Genomic DNA, 19,580 nt, shown 5'->3' with positions numbered 1-19,580 from the left:
TAATAAAGAATATCAGAGTTATTGAAGTTACAGGTTTCATGTTTCATGCTTCATGCACGACATTCACAGTGTTGGTTTTTGCCCAGTTTAGGTATTTGTGTCTTAGTCCTGTTTTTCCTTTGCTTTGTATTTTTCATGCAGTCTCAATGAACGCCTCGCTTTCTGGTAAATTCCATCCTGTTTCCACGTGTCTGATTTTGGGTCCTCTCACTCTCCGCTCCACACAATCTGCTGCTGCAGATCGTGACATTATTTGAATTATTCATTCTTTTTGTTAAAGTCTTTATTAGTTTCACTATTTGACTTGTCCAGGGTGTACCCTGCCTCTGACCTTAAGACAGCTGGAATAGGATGGGATGCATGTATAGTTTCATTATTATCATTATTGTCAGATCATCAGCATGTGATAATGTGGATATAATACCAAAATAGTAAAATGCCTTCTTATTTTGCATTTATTTATTACAGTTTTTTCATTTTTGATTTCAGACAACCAAACTGTACGATTAAGAAGAAAGCTGTGTTTCTTTACACTCAGAGGTTTTAGCTCAATCATGATGATACAAACTCTTTTCTTTCAGGATCCAGACTGGATGTCTGGAAATAAATCAATTTTAAATGAGTATTTTAAACAATACTTTGTCCTTCTGCTTTTGTTTTAGCATGCTAAGTATGTAAAAAAAAGTCCTGTTTAGAAGCGGACATGTCACAGTGCTGGATCTGTGACCCAGTGTTTTGTCTGTGTTGTTAATTTATATTCTTTGATTACTTTTATTCATGGTTTTGGTTATCTTTTTTTCTTAAGTTCTTAGTGATCCTAGTTCTCCCTCCCTCAGTGTCCATCTCAAGCCTGTGTATAAGCTCTTGTCTCCATGTTTATTGTTCCCTCTGTTGCACAGGCAGTCATGTCTCCATGTCTCAGTGTCTAGTGTCTGTCTCTGTTTTTGTTCCCCCAGTCACAGTGTCTTTTCTGCATCTATATATTCGTCATGCTTCCTGTTTTCTTCTGATAGTCCTTGTCCTGTGTTCAGTTTTGCTTCCCCTTGGTCTCCTTATGTGTGATTATTTCCATCTGTGCTCTCCTCCTGTGTGTCATTCCCTTGTGTGTTTCCTCTGCCTGTTGTCGTGTTGTCCCATGTGCTGTAAGTTTCTCCATGTTTCTGTCCATCATTCCTAGTTCCATGCTCCTTATTTCCTAGTGTTTCTGTCTCTAGTCCCCCAGAGTCTAGTTCTTATTTTCCATGTTCAAGTTTTGGTTTGTTTTTCGTAAATGTTTATTTTGTGCATTATTTCCCAACAAATAAAGCTGCCTCTTTAAATTTGTTTCCGTGTAAGAATCCTGAATCCAGGAACCTTCATGCTGCCTGCCATACAGCAAACATGACAGGACATTGAATAACAAACATTAGTATACACAGAGCCAGCCAGATGTAGAAGTGTGATGTGTCTCATGTGATGGTGTTTTAACCTGAGTGAGCACTTCATTTAATTATTCACGATATCCATATCCATTTCATCTTTCCAGGATATCAGTGTATTTAAACTTTTAGCGTCCGAGAGCCTGAAAGCTATAAATATTTTACTTTTTACCACTTTGCTTCAGTTTAGTTAATTTTATATCTAAATGTTTACAAATTGCATTTAATTCCTGTTTGAATCATGACATTAAAATGGGAAACAGAGACATTGTCCTGGTAATTTGATGTTTTTGTGTTTCTTTTTAAATTCTTAAATGGTTTTGTCCTGCCTTACCTCTGAGCTACTTTACTCAAATACTCCTGTACAGAAACATATTATTAATATATGTTGTTTAATCCTGTCATGTCTGGCAGTTTATGCAATCTGAATTATGATCTGAATGCACTGTGGTGCCAAAAACATGTTGCAAGATCAGCTCTATAAGTTCTCTATGGTTCCTCTTGTTTCCTCTGCCTGTTGTCGTGTTGTCCAACAATGTGTCACCAACTGCTGCACCTGTAAGAAAAAACAAAGGGAACAAAAACATACAGCACCTGGAACACAAAGATATGAAAATGCACAGATACATAAATTAACAATCTTTTTGTGGTGTGTGTCATTGTCACAAAAGGTAGACAATAATGAGGGCAGGGAGGTGCAATAATGCCCTCCTGGGTGTCAGAGGCAGACAGCGATAGATCCAGGAGATCCAGGAGATCCAGGAGGCCACAGCAGGAGAAGGAGGAAGGCCCCAGATGGGGCACCCAGAGGGTGAGAGTCTCAGAGAACCAGAGGCAACAGGCATCAGTCGGATGTCCTAGCACGAGCCGAGAACAGTGCCCAAGGACCACCTGGCACGACTTTGAAAAGTGGAATGAGAGGCAGAGTCTTCAGCTCAGAGAAGATCAGCTTCCAAGTTGAAGTCATGAATCACAATCACACACAAATCTGTGTTTATTGATACCAAATACAGTTACAATGCATTCATTGTATACTCTGATTACATTGTATAAAGAGTGAAATGCATGTTTATTACTGCTTCTATTAATAGTGTTGTTATGAGTGGTTATGATGCTGTTTAAGGTAAATCTGGAGGAAATCCATCAGTCTCTGCAGCAGTCAGCTCAGCTCTTATTCAGTCTGAGGTAAAATAATATTAAAATGTGTAAACACATCTGTGCTGAGATAACTCTGAACTCTAAACTTATTTGTTCTCTATCATGTAGGAACGTCTGTGAGCAGTAATGTGGTTTTTCTGTAGCTCCTTATTTATTCATGTTGCTTTAAAATTTAAGACTTAAGATTCAAACTAATAAAATCATTTAAAGATTTCAAAGTTATGCTCTGATAAAGCAATTAACAAAGTGGAGTCTAAGCAATGATGGGAAAGAGGAAACGAATGCTGGATTCAAAAGTTTACTATTTAAATTTCTACAGCAGCTAATTAATAAATAGTTAATTTATCTACTGATGTTTTCTGTGTGTTCAAAGTATTTGGTGGTCCTTTAATTTACAGCAATACACTCAATGTTAATGCTGTGTGTGTGTGTGTGTGTGTGTGTGTGTGTGTGTGTCCTCAGTGAACTGTATCAGTCTCTGCAGTATCTTCCAGCTGCAGCAGTCACTTCAGTTTCTGTTCAGTCTGACTGAGGGAGGTTTTTGTACGACTGTTTTTCACTGTGTGAACACCCACTGACTGTTGATGTAGTGAAGACTCTGACAGTAATAAACTGCTGCATCTTCAGCCTGGACTCCACTGATGGTCAGAGTGAAGTCAGAGTTTGATCCACTGCCTGTAAAACGAGCTGGAATCCCTGATACTCGTCTGCTAGCAGAGTAAATGAGCAGTTTAGGAACTCCTCCATCTTTCTGTTGGTACCAGGCTAAACGGTTCCCACTATCTACACGCTGACTGGTCGTACACTTGATGCTCACAGTTCCTCCCACAGCAGAGCTCACTGCTCCAGGCTGAGTCACTGTGATCTGTCCTCTGGACTCTGAGGACACAGAGACAAAAACATAAAGCAGCTTCATGGTTTTGTGGGCTTCATTTCAGAGGGACAGATGTTGATAGAGGAGAGGAGTTTGATTCTCTGGACTTTACCTGTGAAGCAGCAGCAGAGGAGAGTCCAGATGAGGACGCAGATCAAAGTCATGTTTTTGATGAGGAGGATTTCTGTGGCTTCTGTTGTGATGAAGGACAGCTGTCAGTCATCCAGTGTTCAACTCTCAGGACTATAAACTCTCCCAGAGCACTGGAGCATGGTGCTGCTGATGCAAAGTGCCTCTCTATGGAAATCATCTGACCAAGTTTAGAGGCACAATGTGAAAAAGTAAAGGTCTGGACTTCACTACATGTTTTTACAACATTCTGTACGCCACGCAGATCCTGATGCGTTTGAAGAACTACTAACTGATTATTTTTAAAATAACTTCAATGTCAATTTTAAAATATTGCTGTAGGACACCATTCAGATGGCTGTGATCCAAAATTAAATATGGTTCAGACATCATGATACAACATGATTTCCTCCAGTACCATCCACCTCCAACATATATTACAGTTTCTCTCAGTCACTTTGGTGCAGTTCTCAAATCAGTGATGCTTTTCCCCAATCAAATTAGCCTTTCTCATTGTTTTCATACACACATACACACTGCTGTTGTTTCTACACTAATAAAGGGATTTGTTACTTCATTTATCCACAACTCACAGCTCACAACTGTCGTGATCGGGCTGTGTCCAGGCAGGAATTGGACCCAAACTCAAACTCACTGGAAACAGGACTGAACTCAAAGTGGCAGCTTTTATTGCTGAACAGAAAACTCCACAAAACCTAAACTGGGAAGAATCTAACAAAACACACACAGCACGAGGAAGATCACGGCACTGTAGTAATCAATCAATCTTTACATGAGCCAGGTGAGGAAACACTATCACAGGGAGCCGTCTGCACCGGGAGCCTCCAGGCTGGGCAAAGAAGCCCCCCAGCCAGGCTGAGAATGTGTCGATGATGTGAGCAGAACACACATATAGTTTAATGAGTATTATTTTGCTTTTCTCCATTTCATCAGTTTTGTAAGGTTAAAAAAATACAAAAACCATCAGACTTGATTTTTGTTTCTGAAAACAGTTTTAAACTTCTCATTAGCTGTCACAGTCCGGGTGAGCTGCTGGTAAATTTCCACCATGTTCTCCTGTGTCTGCCCCTGTGCAGAGCCGTCATCTCCTCACATGGAGCCAATCTGGAGCAACCTACTCAGGATATTCAAGACCAGCGTTGCCGTCTCTTCACTGCTAGTTTGCCAACTTACCCTCGGTGCTAACAGGCTACCATGCTTCATGCTCCTTGCACAAGTCTATGCACTCGGCCATACTCACTGCAGTTTCATGCTCCGTCTCCTGGGAAGGATTTCAATATCACACCTGCTGCCCTCTTCCCACTGCTTCTCACAGGATCCCTTGGAGCTCAGGTCAGCCCATCTTAAATCTATTCAGCTCAGCTGGACCTTCACCTACTCCCCTCAAAGTACCACCAACTCCACCTGCAACATAAGCCATACTCTTCTTTAAAATTCAACCACACCTGGAGAAGTCTGTGAACCCACTAACCCCCTTTTCCTCTCTCCCTCTTGATCACCACGCCACCTTAGGCCACCACGCTACGTTTTCTTGTCAGGAATCCCACGTCAAGTATAACTCTGTGTTTTTGTGCCAAATAAAGATTTGTGTGAAGCAAACTCAACCGTCTCCACATGTGGTCCAGCACTTGAGTCCAGTTTCGTACAGGCCTTTGGCCCCTTGTGACATTAGGCCTACATTTTTTGCAGTACTCTTTCCAAAGTAGGTGAGGTTTTGAGAAAAATAACAAAACAAAAAAACCTGTTTTGATGTCTTAAAACGACGGTGAAAGTGTTTTATGAAGTGTCTTTTGCATAGATGAGTCTGTGTGGTGAAAAAGGCCTTACATATTTGGAGAGCTGCATTAAGAGTGGTGAGAATGACGTTCCTGATGTAAGACTTTCACCAAAGCAACTGAGAAAAGCAGTGATGGGGAAACATTTACTGGAGTTCATTTAAGTGTTCACGAATAAATGTCAGTGAAGTCGTTTGAAAACGTGTGTGTGTGTGTGAAACATGTCAAAAGTAAACCAAAGCAACACATGGTGATAAAACCCGAATTGAATGGTAATGTTTACCAGTTAGAAGCCTTCACAGTGAGAACAGCACAGAGCACCGTCTTCTCTACCTGGAAGGAATTTTCAAAGCTTCCTAAAACACCATTATTTGTAGACAGAATTCCAAAATAGAAATAAAAACTCATTAAAATAAACCCTGTATGTGTAGGCAGCGTCGTAACAATGGACATGTTCCTTCAGAAATTAAAAAAAAATTATAGAAAAAAATGCTGGTACACTTTCCAGAACTTAATATTTTTGTGAAATTCAAAACATAACTACATGAATCTGAAGTGTTTTTGAAGCGTTTTAGGCTGAGAATTAGTTTCAGTGTTTAGAGCTGTGAAAAAATAAGTGCCAGGTTTCAAGAGATGTTTTCACATGTGAAAGCTGTAAAATCTACATTTTGAAATCAGATTCTTTAAATATTGTTGTAATGGGCTTTATTTGTTTTAATTACACTATTATAATATTATTAAATGATACAAACAGTGAATGATTTTGTTGAGTTTGTTTGTTTCAGAGTCAGAGAGCCGTGTCTCTCTACAGTCAGAGGTTTTTGTACGGCGCCTCAATGAGTTTGTATCACTGTGGTGGACTTTTGGTGGAGGAACCAGACTGGATGTTGGAAGTAAGTTAATTAAACTGTGTTTATTATTAAATATTGTTTCATTTTATTTAATAATTATTTGTTAGGCTGCTTAGATGAGACAAAAGTATTTTTTTTAAATAATTGAGTTTTTGATGTTTGTCCTTTTTACTGGACTAATTCAGATGAGCTCTGCGAGTTTCTCTTGTTTAATCTACATTTCTGTCACAGTAAAATGTAGACAAGATTAAACTTCATCATCTTATGATTAGTTTGTAAATTTCCACCACATCAGCTGCTGTTTGGATGAGTTAAAGTTTGCTTTCTGATGTTTTTATCGTGTCAGATGTTTCAGATTTAGTGTGAAATCATGTGAGCTGTTCAATAACATTTGAATCTATATGAATGAGTAGCTGCTCTGTGCTTGTGTCCACTAATGTCTTCAGTCGTCCATGATTTAGACTTCTAATCATTTTAAAGCCAAACTTCTGCTGTAAATGTTTCCACATCTGCTTCTTTTATTTCCAGTGTAGTTTGAACATATTTCAGCTCAAACTGTGTGATGATTCTCTCTGTGCTGATATGCATGAGAGGTTTCTGAAAGGGAAGTGAAACAATGTGTGAGTGAATGACTGGTGGAGCAGAAAAAACACCTGACAGAAACTTCTTAACGGAGAAATTCAAATTGTGGTTCCTGTCCTCTAAGCTGATTGGTGTTTCCTAGGTGATGCCCGCCCCGCCCTGAAGGTGCTGGGTCCCTCCAACAAGGAGCTGGAGCAGGGGAAGGCCACGCTCATGTGTGTGGCCAACAAGGGCTTCCCCTCAGACTGGAGTCTGTCCTGGAAGACGAGCGACAGCAGTGGCAGCAGCAGCATCAGAGGGGAGGAGAGCAGGACTCCTGGAGTGCTGCAGAATGACGGCCTCTACAGCTGGAGCAGCACCCTGACGCTCACTGCAGACCAGTGGGGGAAGGTGGGCTCTGTGACCTGTGAGGCCACCCAGGGCTCCCACACTCCGGTCTCAGAGATACTGAGGAGAGACCAGTGTTCCCAGTCCTGATGTCAATCACTGAGTCTTTGATGTTGATTTTCTTCTGTCTCTTTGTTTCTTCTTTTTGGCAGATTAAAAAAAATAAACCCATCAAACAGTCATGTTTCCATCTCATAATGACAACAATCAGAGCAACAATCTCCTCTAGTTTCATCCTTTTGTGTCTGTTGTAAAGCTGATATTTCAAACTCTTAAAAGAATAAAAATGTAACGAGGAAACATGTTCTTTGACTCTGTGAGTTTGATAGATGCACATTTAAAAAAGAGAGATTTTGTAACATTTATTAAACCAGACCAAAATAAAAATGTCTACAGACACACCAAGTGTAATGTGTAGTCAACATGGTTAAATATATTCTTATACACACATTTAGTGTTTTCTGTAAGATGTTGAGGTCCAACCATAGATTGTCTGTGTGCTCTTCATATTTTCTAGTCTCAAAGCTGTTTCTTGACCTGCATTTTATTCGGACAATATAGATAAAAAATATCCTAATAATTGAAATTAAAGAGCAGGCTGTCATCTGTATGTTTAAACAGAGTCTATTTAAATGAAGATTTACTGAAGTTTGATTAATGAACTATATGTCAGTGAAACTCTGATGAAGCAACAGAGCAGAGAAGAGTCTAGAAGCTGGTGGTGGCAGAGATGAAGCAGGTGGAGACTTAGTTGAGGATAATTGTCCAGGATGAGGTGGAGATCAGGAGTCTGAGAGTTAAAGCACTCCTGTCCAGAAACAGGTGTGAACAAAGTACGTGTTCAGGATTATCAATTAATCTAGTGATGTTTTCTAAGTGCTATGTATTGTATTTGGTCGTCTCTTAATTTGTAGCAATATACTCAATGTATATGCTTGTGTGTGTGTCCTCAGTGAACTGTATCAGTCTCTGCAGTAGCTGCATTTGAGTCCTTTCCTGCCTGCAGCCGTTTCATGACACCACTTGTTCTTTGACATAAATCATATAAAGTGTCCTTCAAGTCCTTCAGACTTTAAGACAGTTGAACATCTGTGCGTGAATTTGGATCGATGTGTTAGAGTTGAAAGAGTCAAAATTTGGTAAATAAAGCTTGAGAGAAACAACGACACTGTCATATTAGACTCTGTCATTATTTATTCACCAAGGGCTAATGGACTTACAAACACGGCATGGAATAATTTACTTGATAGAAATGTGAAATTTTTGACCCATAACAGAGACACCATTAGTGAGGAGCTGCAGCAGGGGAAGGCTACAGTCATGTGTGTGGCCAACAAGGGCTTCCCCTCAGACTGGAGGCTGTCCTGGAAGGTAGATGGAAGAAGCAGCATCAGCTGGGAGGAGAGCAGGAGCCCCGGGGCGCTGCAGAATGACGGCCACTACAGCTGGAGCAGCACCCTGAGGCTCCCTGCAGACCAGTGTTGGGGAGTAACAGAATACATGTACCGCCGTTACGTATCTAAAATACAAAATGTGAGTAACTGTATTCCGTTACAGTTACCGTTTAAAAGGTGACATTCAGAATACAGTTACTTTGTTGGAATAAAGGGTTTACACGTCGGTCTTTTCCTGTTTCATATGTTAGGCTGTGCCTTCTCTATTTTTGGTAATTCCAGGCGGGTGGAAACACAAACAAAACACACATCAAGAGGCTGTAATTTCTGTGTCTCAATCTCACAGCCCATTTCACCTCTACTTGTGGCCCGCATAATGACGTGAAGAAATATTTATAAAAAAGACGGTTACATGGTAATCATAAATATTTGTGTTTCTGTAGAACTTACAGCAGGATGAATTAGTCATTGGTCTTTTGGGTTTGAGAAAATTGATTCGAGCTTTCATAATCCAAAGATAAAATATTTAATTGATTGCTTTCAATCGTTGCTCGTATCGATATTCTCTGTTTTACAGATAATTAATTGTAGCAATAAAATTCTATTTATAGGATAAATAACTTCTTGCTTAAAAATAAAAATAATAAAAACATTCGCAAAATGATGATATTAACATTTATAACATGTATTTATAAAAAAAATATAAACTATTTTATACAGATAAAATAATGTGTGTTTCTGAGCAGCTGTCAGTTCAGATGATCTTTTTTCTCAGTTCCTCTCCAGCTGTGTGAGGTTTTTGTACGGCGTTGTATCACTGTGTGAACGGCCAGCTGCTACACTGCTGACAGTAATAAACTCCTGCATCTTCAGCCTGAACTCTGCTGATAGTCAGAGTGAAGTCAGTCCCAGATCCACTTCCACTGAAACGATCAGAAACTCCAGACTGACGGCTGGTAGCATAATAAATTAAGAGTTTGGGAGATTCTCCATCCTTTTGAAGGTACCAGTGGAGGCATGAGCCAACACTTGAACTGGCTTTACATCTGACAGAGACAGTCTGTCCAAGAACAGCAGACTGAGCTGTAGGAGTCTGAGTCAGGACTTGTTCTCCTGATGAACCTGAAAACATGAAAAAGTGGAGAAAAGTTATCGAGATGATGAACATCCAAACATTCGAGGATCATTTCTCTAACATGGAGAACAGATGGAAGAAGGTCAGTGCTGCTGGTTTCAGAGTTTCTCCATCATAGCAGAACATCATTGTGGTGAACCTGGCTGCATGCTGAAGCAAAGTTTTCACAGAGAGTCTCACCCTGAACAAGGAGCCCCAGGGTGGCCAGCAGTAGAGTCAGTGACATCATCATTGTGCTGCTGGTGTGTGAGTGGCTCTGAAAGGCCTGGACAGCCACTGATCAACACTGGCCTCTTAACAGCTGTGAGCAGAGAGGCAGGACACATATGCAAACACACAGAGTCAGTCAGCTGCAGCTGTCCTCAACATAAAAGGCTGATTTACTCTTAGTGAGCAGTGAATAATTAAATAATTTATGATATCGAGTGGAGAGAAACAAGTCTGATTTTAAAAAGGGATGATGATTAAAACTGTGTAGTTATTATAAAGTATTTTGTCATTGTTATAGGATAGTACAGTAGCACTTAAGCTGGTACAGTAGGAACTGTTGTGAAACGATGACAAGCAAGAGCAGTGACTATTGTGCTACATTTTTACCTTTTATGAGTCCGTTTACATTTTTTTGCTAAGACCAAAGCTCGTTGATTTTACATTGAGACCTCAAAGGATGACGGTGACTTTTAGTCAGATATTTAAAGTGATGTCTTTTTATTTGTGTGTTCTTCAAGTGAGTCTAAGTTGTATGTGTGCTCTATCATAGTTTATTAATAAAGAATGTAAATGATTCATGCAGGCGGTAGGTATTTTCTGTCCTGCAGTTTGCCTCTAGTGGTTGTTTTTGTGTATTTTTACTCTGTAAGATTTAATTAGCCAGAGGCAGTTCCACCTCTGTTAATCTGTTGACATCCATGCCATCACAAGTTGATAAACGGCATCATCTGTAAGTAATATTGTTTGTTATCACTGAGACGACTTGTGTGCATTATTATTTGTTGTGAAGGTGTGATATAGTTTGTAGTTTGAATTTAATTTGAATGCATGTATAACCTAAGCTAGTAAGGTTAAGCTAGCTCATATGCCATGTGGTTTCTTTAACATTTTGATCATGAGCGTGATTTCATTTGATGTTTTATTCGGGCACTCACTAAGCAGATAAATATTGTGCTGATATTTTTGAATATGTGACTTACTGGTGTGTTTGTTATATTGTATATTGATGCAACATCTTTATTGGTTTATTTCTGGTTTTGTCAACAGTTTCACACTTTTTCCTTATTAAATCATCCAACTCAACACATCGGCCTGTTCCTTGGATTTTGATTAAGAGAGTGTTTTTCTGTCTGTATAGCTGAGTCTACTTTCACGAGGTGTGTGTGTGTGTGTGTGTGTGTGTGTGTGTGTGTGTGTGTCCTCAGTGAACTGTATCAGTCTCTGCAGTATCTTCCAGCTGCAGCAGTCACTTCAGTTTCTGTTCAGTCTGACTGAGGGAGGTTTTTGTACGACTGTTTTTCACTGTGTGAACGAATACTGACTGTTAACATTGAATTCACCCAGACAGTAATAAACTGCTGCATCTTCAGCCTGGACTCCACTGATGGTCAGAGTGAAGTCAGTGTTTGATCCACTGCTTGTGAAACGAGCTGGAATCCCTGAGACTTTGCGATTTCCATAGCTAGTGAGCAGTTTAGGATGTTCTCCATCTCTGTGTTGGTACCAGAATTGATCTTCTCCATCATCTACCCTTTGACTCGTTTTGCACTTGATGCTCACAGTTGCTCCCACAGCAGAGCTCACTGCTCCAGGCTGAGTCACTGTGATCTGTCCTCTGGACTCTGAGGACACAGAGACAAAAACATAAAGCAGCTTCATGGCTTTGTGGGCTTCATTTCAGAGGGACAGATGTTGATAGAGGAGAGGAGTTTGATTCTCTGGACTTTACCTGTGAAGCAGCAGCAGAGGAGAGTCCAGATGAGGACGCAGATCAAAGTCATGTTTTTGATGAGGAGGATTTCTGTGGCTTCTGTTGTGATGAAGGACAGCTGTCAGTCATCCAGTGTTCAACTCTCAGGACTATAAACTCTCCCAGAGCACTGGAGCATGGTGCTGCTGATGCAAAGTGCCTCTCTATGGAAATGAACTGACTTTAACAGGGACTTGCTTCAATCAGCTCGCATGTTTTTTAATATATTTATCTTAAAGAATGGTTTTCACAATTAAATCCTCTGTCTGGACTCTTGGGGTAACTCTCGACTCTGCATACATTTAGGATTCTAATGCAAACCTCCAGTTTTCTGTCTTGTTATTCATTTCTATTCATTTATTTCTTCATTGTAATTCATTGCACACTTTTGTAAGCATTATGAGCAAGCACCAGCTTGTCTTGAAAGGTGCTACATAAATAAAATTTCACTTACTTTTGTCATGTTGTTGAATGATGGATCAGCTAGTTTGTCACAATACTGCACGTGTAACATGTTATATAGATAGCTTTGAAATGAGTAAGCAATATAGAAAAATTACAATAAAGGTTGTGTAATCTTACTAAAGAATGCTTCATATCAGCTGCCAGAATTACACAGGGAACACATTGAATGTTGGAAGTAAGTTTTTACCCTTTAAAATGATAAAAATAATGTGTTATATTTGCTTCAGTTGTTGGCTGTTGGGTGAGATTAAAAAGCATCCAAACTTTATTTTGTTGTTTTTCCTGATATCACAGGGAGGCTGACAGAAATTTATGTCTAAATTTGTGTTTGAAATTTTTACCTACTTGCTGTTGATAAACCAGTTCCTTCAATGATTTTTCTTTATATGATCTTCACAGTAAGTTGTGGAAAAACTAAATTTTACATGAATAAAAATTCTTCTGCATCATCTTCCTTGGTTTCAGATTAGGGTTAATTGTATAGTAAATATCTCTGTTTATGCAGAAAATTGTTTTAGTGAGTTGTGTTTGTAAACGAATTTTGGCCAACAAGGGCTTCCCCTCAGACTGGAGTCTGTCCTGGATCGTTGACGGCCGCAGATGCAGCAGCATTGATTGTGAAGTGAGCAGGAGCCCCGGGGTGCAGCAGACAGTCCTGAGCTGATTCACTGGGGACATGACGTTGTTGTTGTTGTTGTTTAAACTTTGCTACAGCTCTCAGTCTGCAGTCTTTTTCAATCTCAGTCTCTTTATTCTTCATCTGTTTGTTGCCTGTTTTATGAACTTGTCTCAAGATTTTACAACAGTAAAGATTTTTCAACAGAACATGTCCTGTTATTTCTGCTGTTTGTTATATATGTTTATAAATACATTAACATGGATTTCAAAATAAAAAAAACATTTAACACATTTTATTAAATAACAGTTTTGATCTGGTTACAAACATACTGATTAATTGAAATAAATAAACCAGTTTAAAAAAAGAAAAAAAGACATATAATGGATAAATCAACAGGCTAATTAGATTTACTGTGTTAACACAGTAAATCGTGTTTGTTTGTAAATAACTTGTATTCCTATGTATTATCTTGATAACAATGATAATGTTTGTAAAGAAAAATATTATATTTATTAATCATTAATTTTCTCCCTTGATTTTTCACAGCTTATTAAAACTGATTATTTCAACATTTTAATGAATGAAGCAAATATTTTGTGTTGTCAAAAAGGTCGTACCAGTATTGAGATACAACTAATAAACAGCATCAAAGTAAACAATGAAGTAATGTTGCAATTTGTACATTTTCAGACTGAATACAAACTATTTTCTTACTTTAATGAATATTTTTGATATCAGTATTAGCATTATTGCTATTTGATTGGGGATCAGCCATCTGAAAAGTGTTTGGAGACTCATTGTTTTTACAAGACTTTAAATATTTTTGACTTCATCAAAAATAAAAAAATTAAAACACTAATATTTATTTATTAGAAAACAAAAAGTCCTGGTTTAAATTGATATGATTATGAGATTTGAATATCATTGCATTTTGTGAAAGTTGCCTGAAAAGCTGTGTGTGTGTGTGTGTGTGTGTGTGTGTGTGTGTGTGTGTGTGTGTGTGTGTGTGTGTGTGTGTGTCCTCAGTGAACTGTATCAGTCTCTGCAGTATCTTCCAGCTGCAGCAGTCACTTCAGTTTCTGTTCAGTCTGACTGAGGGAGGTTTTTGTACGACTGTTTTTCACTGTGTGAACACATACTGACTGTTGATCTCATGAACACTCTGACAGTAATAAACTGCTGCATCTTCAGCCTGGACTCCACTGATGGTCAGAGTGAAGTCAGTGTTTGATCCACTGCCTGTAAAACGAGCTGGAATCCCTGATTCTAGAGTGTCAGCATCATAAATGAGCAGTTTAGGAACTCCTCCATCTTTCTGTTGGTACCAGGCTAAAGCGATGGAAAGAAAAACATCCTGACTGGTCGTACACTTGATGCTCACAGATGCTCCCACAGCAGAGCTCACTGCTCCAGGCTGAGTCACTGTGATCTGTCCTCTGGACTCTGAGGACACAGAGACAAAAACATAAAGCAGCTTCATGGTTTTGTGGGCTTCATTTCAGAGGGACAGATGTTGATAGAGGAGAGGAGTTTGATTCTCTGGACTTTACCTGTGAAGCAGCAGCAGAGGAGAGTCCAGATGAGGACGCAGATCAAAGTCATGTTTTTGATGAGGAGGATTTCTGTGGCTTCTGTTGTGATGAAGGACAGCTGTCAGTCATCCAGTGTTCAACTCTCAGGACTATAAACTCTCCCAGAGCACTGGAGCATGGTGCTGCTGATGCAAAGTGCCTCTATGGAAATCATCTGACCAAGTTTAGAGGCACAATGTGAAAAAGTAAAGGTCTGGACTTCACTACATGTTTTTACAACATTCTGTACGCCACGCAGATCCTGATGCGTTTGAAGAACTACTAATTGATTATATTTTAAATAAGTTCAATGTCAATTTTACAATATTGCTGTAGGACACCATTCAGATGGCTGTGATCCAAAATTAAATATGGTTCAAACATCATGATACAACATGATTTCCTCCAGTACCATCCACCTCCAACATATGTTACAGTTTCTCTCAGTCGCTTTGCTGCAGTTCTCAAATCAGTGATGCTTTTCCCCAATCAAATTAGCCTTTCTCATTGTTTTCATACACACATACACACTGCTGTTGTTTCTACACTAATAAAGGGATTTGTTACTTCATTGATCCACAACTCACAGCTCACAACTGTCGTGATCGGGCTGTGTCCAGGCAGGAATTGGACCCAAACTCAAACTCACTGGAAACAGGACTGAACTCAAAATGGCAGCTTTTATTGCTGAACAGAAAACTCCACAAATCCTAAACTGGGAAGAATCTAACAAAACACACACAGCACGAGGAAGATCACGGCACTGTAGTAATCAATCAATCAATCAATCAATCAATCAATCTTTACATGAGCCAGGTGAGGAAACACTATCACAGGGAGCCGTCTGCACCGGGAGCCTCCAGGCTGGGCAAAGAAGCCCCCCAGCCAGGCTGAGAATGTGTCGATGATGTGAACAGAACACACATATAGTTTAATGAGTATTATTTTGCTTTTCTCCATTTCATCAGTTTTGTAAGTTTTGCTGAGTGAGCCCTCATCTGGGACTCTCCTCGGCTCTTTCTGGGACAGTGGCGCGGCTGCCCCTCTGTGGGTCTTCCTTGGTCTCTTGTGTTCTGGGGGCCTCTGGATGTCTGGAGTTTTGATCTCCTCCATACCTGCTTGATACCATAAAGGACAGGGCTGTGGCTCCCCACACTCCCTAGCAGATCATTACATGGAGAAACCTTTGGAATGCAAGCATGCTGATCCACACAGGTGTACACATGGGTATTCACAGACGCGGACTACAGCTTTCTTGGCTGCTGCCTCAAAGCACACTGTGCGCTGTCTATCTTGTGTGCTGCACAATATCGTTTATTATTTAGTAACTATTGATATCTATGACTAGCTAGTTTATTGTGATGGTGCTTTTTTTTTTTCTTATTATGTTGCTCTCTGTTGTTTGCTGTCTCCTCTGTTTTTTTTCTCCATACAGGTGACCCAGGAGTTATGTTTTTTCTGTTTGTTTGTTTTTTTTTTCTCTCTTCCCCCCCTTCTCACAGTCTCTTCTCCCCTTTGGTTTTCTTTCTTTCTCTCCCCCTCTTTCTTTCATTCTTTCTCCCTGTCATGTCTGTCCCGTTTGCAACTGAAAATAAAATAAATTCATAATTATAATAAAGGTCAATCAAATGGACCAATATGGCAAGGCCATGATGATCCACTTGGTAAGAAAAAAAAAAAAATACAAAAAACCATCAGACTTGATTTTTGTTTCTGAAAACAGTTTTAAACTTCTCATTAGCTGTCACAGTCCGGGTGAGCTGCTGGTAAATTTCCACCATGTTCTCCTGTGTCTGCCCCTGTGCAGAGCCGTCATCTCCTCACATGGAGCCAATCTGGAGCAACCTACTCAGGATATTCAAGACCAGCGTTGCCGTCTCTTCACTGCTAGTTTGCCAACTTACCCTCGGTGCTAACAGGCTACCATGCTTCATGCTCCTTGCACAAGTCTATGCACTCGGCCATACTCACTGCAGTTTCATGCTCCGTCTCCTGGGAAGGATTTCAATATCACACCTGCTGCCCTCTTCCCACTGCTTCTCACAGGATCCCTTGGAGCTCAGGTCAGCCCATCTTAAATCTATTCAGCTCAGCTGGACCTTCACCTACTCCCCTCAAAGTACCACCAACTCCACCTGCAACATAAGCCATACTCTTCTTTAAAATTCAACCACACCTGGAGAAGTCTGTGAACCCACTAACCCCCTTTTCCTCTCTCCCTCTTGATCACCACGCCACCTTAGGCCACCACGCTACGTTTTCTTGTCAGGAATCCCACGTCAAGTATAACTCTGTGTTTTTGTGCCAAATAAAGATTTGTGTGAAGCAAACTCAACCGTCTCCACATGTGGTCCAGCACTTGAGTCCAGTTTCGTACAGGCCTTTGGCCCCTTGTGACATTAGGCCTACATTTTTTGCAGTACTCTTTCCAAAGTAGGTGAGGTTTTGAGAAAAATAACAAAACAAAAAAACCTGTTTTGATGTCTTAAAACGACGGTGAAAGTGTTTTATGAAGTGTCTTTTGCATAGATGAGTCTGTGTGGTGAAAAAGGCCTTACATATTTGGAGAGCTGCATTAAGAGTGGTGAGAATGACGTTCCTGATGTAAGACTTTCACCAAAGCAACTGAGAAAAGCAGTGATGGGGAAACATTTACTGGAGTTCATTTAAGTGTTCACGAATAAATGTCAGTGAAGTCGTTTGAAAACGTGTGTGTGTGTGTGAAACATGTCAAAAGTAAACCAAAGCAACACATGGTGATAAAACCCGAATTGAATGGTAATGTTTACCAGTTAGAAGCCTTCACAGTGAGAACAGCACAGAGCACCGTCTTCTCTACCTGGAAGGAATTTTCAAAACTTCCTAAAACACCATTATTTGTAGACAGAATTCCAAAATAGAAATAAAAACTCATTAAATAAACCCTGTATGTGTAGGCAGCGTCGTAACAATGGACATGTTCCTTCAGAAATTAAAAAAAAATTATAGAAAAAAATGCTGGTACACTTTCCAGAACTTAATATTTTTGTGAAATTCAAAACATAACTACATGAATCTGAAGTGTTTTTGAAGCATTTTAGGCTGAGAATTAGTTTCAGTGTTTAGAGCTGTGAAAAAATAAGTGTCAGGTTTCAAGAGATGTTTTCACATGTGAAAGCTGTAAAATCTACATTTTGAAATCAGATTCTTTAAATATTGTTGTAATGGGCTTTATTTGTTTTAATTACACTATTATAATATTATTAAATGATACAAACAGTGAATGATTTTGTTGAGTTTGTTTGTTTCAGAGTCAGAGAGCCGTGTCTCTCTACAGTCAGAGGTTTTTGTACGGCGCCTCAATCAGTTTGTATCACTGTGGTACACGTTCGGTGGAGGAACCAGACTGGATGTTGGAAGTAAGTCAAAAACAAAGTTACTTCTATGTCCTTTTTCTCTTTAATTTAATTTTCTTTTCTTTGATTTCATTTAATATGAAAGGCTAGGAAACTTTTTGTGTAACTGATTAATTATTTTATTCATAAATTTTGTCCTAAGAAACAAAGTCAGCTTTGGAAATGAATATTCAGACACTCAGGACAATTTCCAATGAAAATCTGGGATGTTTCATATTATTCATTATTATTTGTAGTTCTGATGATAAAGTTGTATTTTGAGGGCTTGTAGGTTTAGTTCAGTCTGACAGAGTCAGAGAGCCGTGTCTCTCTACAGTCAGAGGTTTTTGTACGGCGCCTCAATGAGTTTGTATCACTGTGGTGGACTTTTGGTGGAGGAACCAGACTGGATGTTGGAAGTAAGTTAATTAAACTGTGTTTATTATTAAATATTGTTTCATTTTATTTAATAATTATTTGTTAGGCTGCTTAGATGAGACAAAAGTATTTTTTTAAAATAATTGAGTTTTTGATGTTTGTCCTTTTTACTGGACTAATTCAGATGAGCTCTGCGAGTTTCTCTTGTTTAATCTACATTTCTGTCACAGTAAAATGTAGACAAGAGTAAACTTCATCATCTTATGATTAGTTTGTAAATTTCCACCACATCAGCTGCTGTTTGGATGAGTTAAAGTTTGCTTTCTGATGTTTTTATCGTGTCAGATGTTTCAGATTTAGTGTGAAATCATGTGAGCTGTTCAATAACATTTCAAATCTATATGAATGAGTAGCTGCTCTGTGCTTGTGTCCACTAATGTCTTCAGTCGTCCATGATTTAGACTTCTAATCATTTTAAAGCCAAACTTCTGCTGTAAATGTTTCCACATCTGCTTCTTTTATTTCCAGTGTAGTTTGAACATATTTCAGCTCAAACTGTGTGATGATTCTCTCTGTGCTGATATGCATGAGAGGTTTCTTAAAGGGAAGTGAAACAATGTGTGAGTGAATGACTGGTGGAGCAGAAAAAACACCTGACAGAAACTTCTTAACGGAGAAATTCAAATTGTGGTTCCTGTCCTCTAAGCTGATTGGTGTTTCCTAGGTGATACCCGCCCCGCCCTGAAGGTGCTGGGTCCCTCCAACAAGGAGCTGGAGCAGGGGAAGGCCACGCTCATGTGTGTGGCCAACAAGGGCTTCCCCTCAGACTGGAGTCTGTCCTGGAAGACGAGCGACAGCAGTGGCAGCAGCAGCATCAGAGGGGAGGAGAGCAGGACTCCTGGAGTGCTGCAGAATGACGGCCTCTACAGCTGGAGCAGCACCCTGACGCTCACTGCAGACCAGTGGGGGAAGGTGGGCTCTGTGACCTGTGAGGCCACCCAGGGCTCCCAGTCTCTGGTCTCAGAGATACTGAGGAGAGACCAGTGTTCCCAGTCCTGATGTCAATCACTGAGTCTTTGATGTTGATTTTCTTCTGTCTCTTTGTTTCTTTGTGTTTGCAGATTTAAAAAATAAACTCATCAAACAGTCATATTTTCATCTCATAATGACAACAGTCAGAGCAACAATCTCCTCTAGTTTCATCCTTTTGTGTCTGTTGTAAAGCTGATATTTCAAACTCTTAAAAGAATAAAAATGCAACGAGGAAACATGTTCTTTGACTCTGTGAGTTTGATAGATGCACATTAAAAAATTAAGATTTTGTAACATTTATTAAACCAGACCAAAAGAAAAAGCGTCAACAGAACACAGCGAGTGTAATGTGCAGTGAAAATATTTAAACATATTTTTAAACCCACATTTTTTTATAAGATGTTGAGGTCATGTCAACCATAGATTATCTGTGTGCTCTTCATAATTTCTACTCTCA

General features: G+C 39.5%; 1 protein-coding gene and 1 pseudogene across 2 annotated transcripts; both read left to right on the top strand.

Annotated features, from left to right (window-relative positions):
• The first annotated feature begins 2,121 nt into the window (after positions 1 to 2,121).
• Positions 2,122 to 7,499, top strand: LOC146682426 (immunoglobulin lambda-like polypeptide 1). The gene is made up of 5 exons (XM_085446935.1): positions 2,122 to 2,229; positions 2,542 to 2,603; positions 4,677 to 4,759; positions 6,161 to 6,268; positions 6,951 to 7,499. Exons 1-5 carry the CDS (start codon positions 2,122 to 2,124, stop codon positions 7,283 to 7,285), a joined length of 696 nt encoding a protein of 231 aa, XP_085303061.1. The 3' UTR covers positions 7,286 to 7,499.
• Positions 7,500 to 16,868: 9,369 nt separating this feature from the next.
• LOC146682425 (Ig kappa-b4 chain C region pseudogene) lies at positions 16,869 to 19,365 on the top strand (annotated as a pseudogene). Its single transcript, XR_014917740.1, has 3 exons — positions 16,869 to 16,923; positions 17,630 to 17,737; positions 18,816 to 19,365. The product of XR_014917740.1 is annotated as an Ig kappa-b4 chain C region pseudogene (transcript).
• Positions 19,366 to 19,580: the final 215 nt, after the last annotated feature.

The sequence above is a fragment of the Copadichromis virginalis genome, linkage group LG22 (genome assembly GCF_057382275.1).
Source record: "Copadichromis virginalis isolate Kocher_CV1m ecotype Utaka linkage group LG22, C_Virginalis_male_GT1.1, whole genome shotgun sequence".
Lineage (NCBI taxonomy): Eukaryota > Metazoa > Chordata > Actinopteri > Cichliformes > Cichlidae > Copadichromis > Copadichromis virginalis.
This window is presented reverse-complemented; position numbering and strand designations above follow the sequence as displayed.

Bases quoted from the DNA above. Each gene is read 5' to 3' on its own strand.
- LOC146682426 (XM_085446935.1), top strand. From the start codon at position 2,122: ATGCCCTCCTGGGTGTCAGAGGCAGACAGCGATAGATCCAGGAGATCC. The intron at 2,604-4,676 runs GTAAAATAATAT...GCCCCTGTGCAG, and splicing joins CAGCTCTTATTCAGTCTGAG to AGCCGTCATCTCCTCACATG. The intron at 6,269-6,950 runs GTAAGTTAATTA...GGTGTTTCCTAG, and splicing joins AACCAGACTGGATGTTGGAA to GTGATGCCCGCCCCGCCCTG.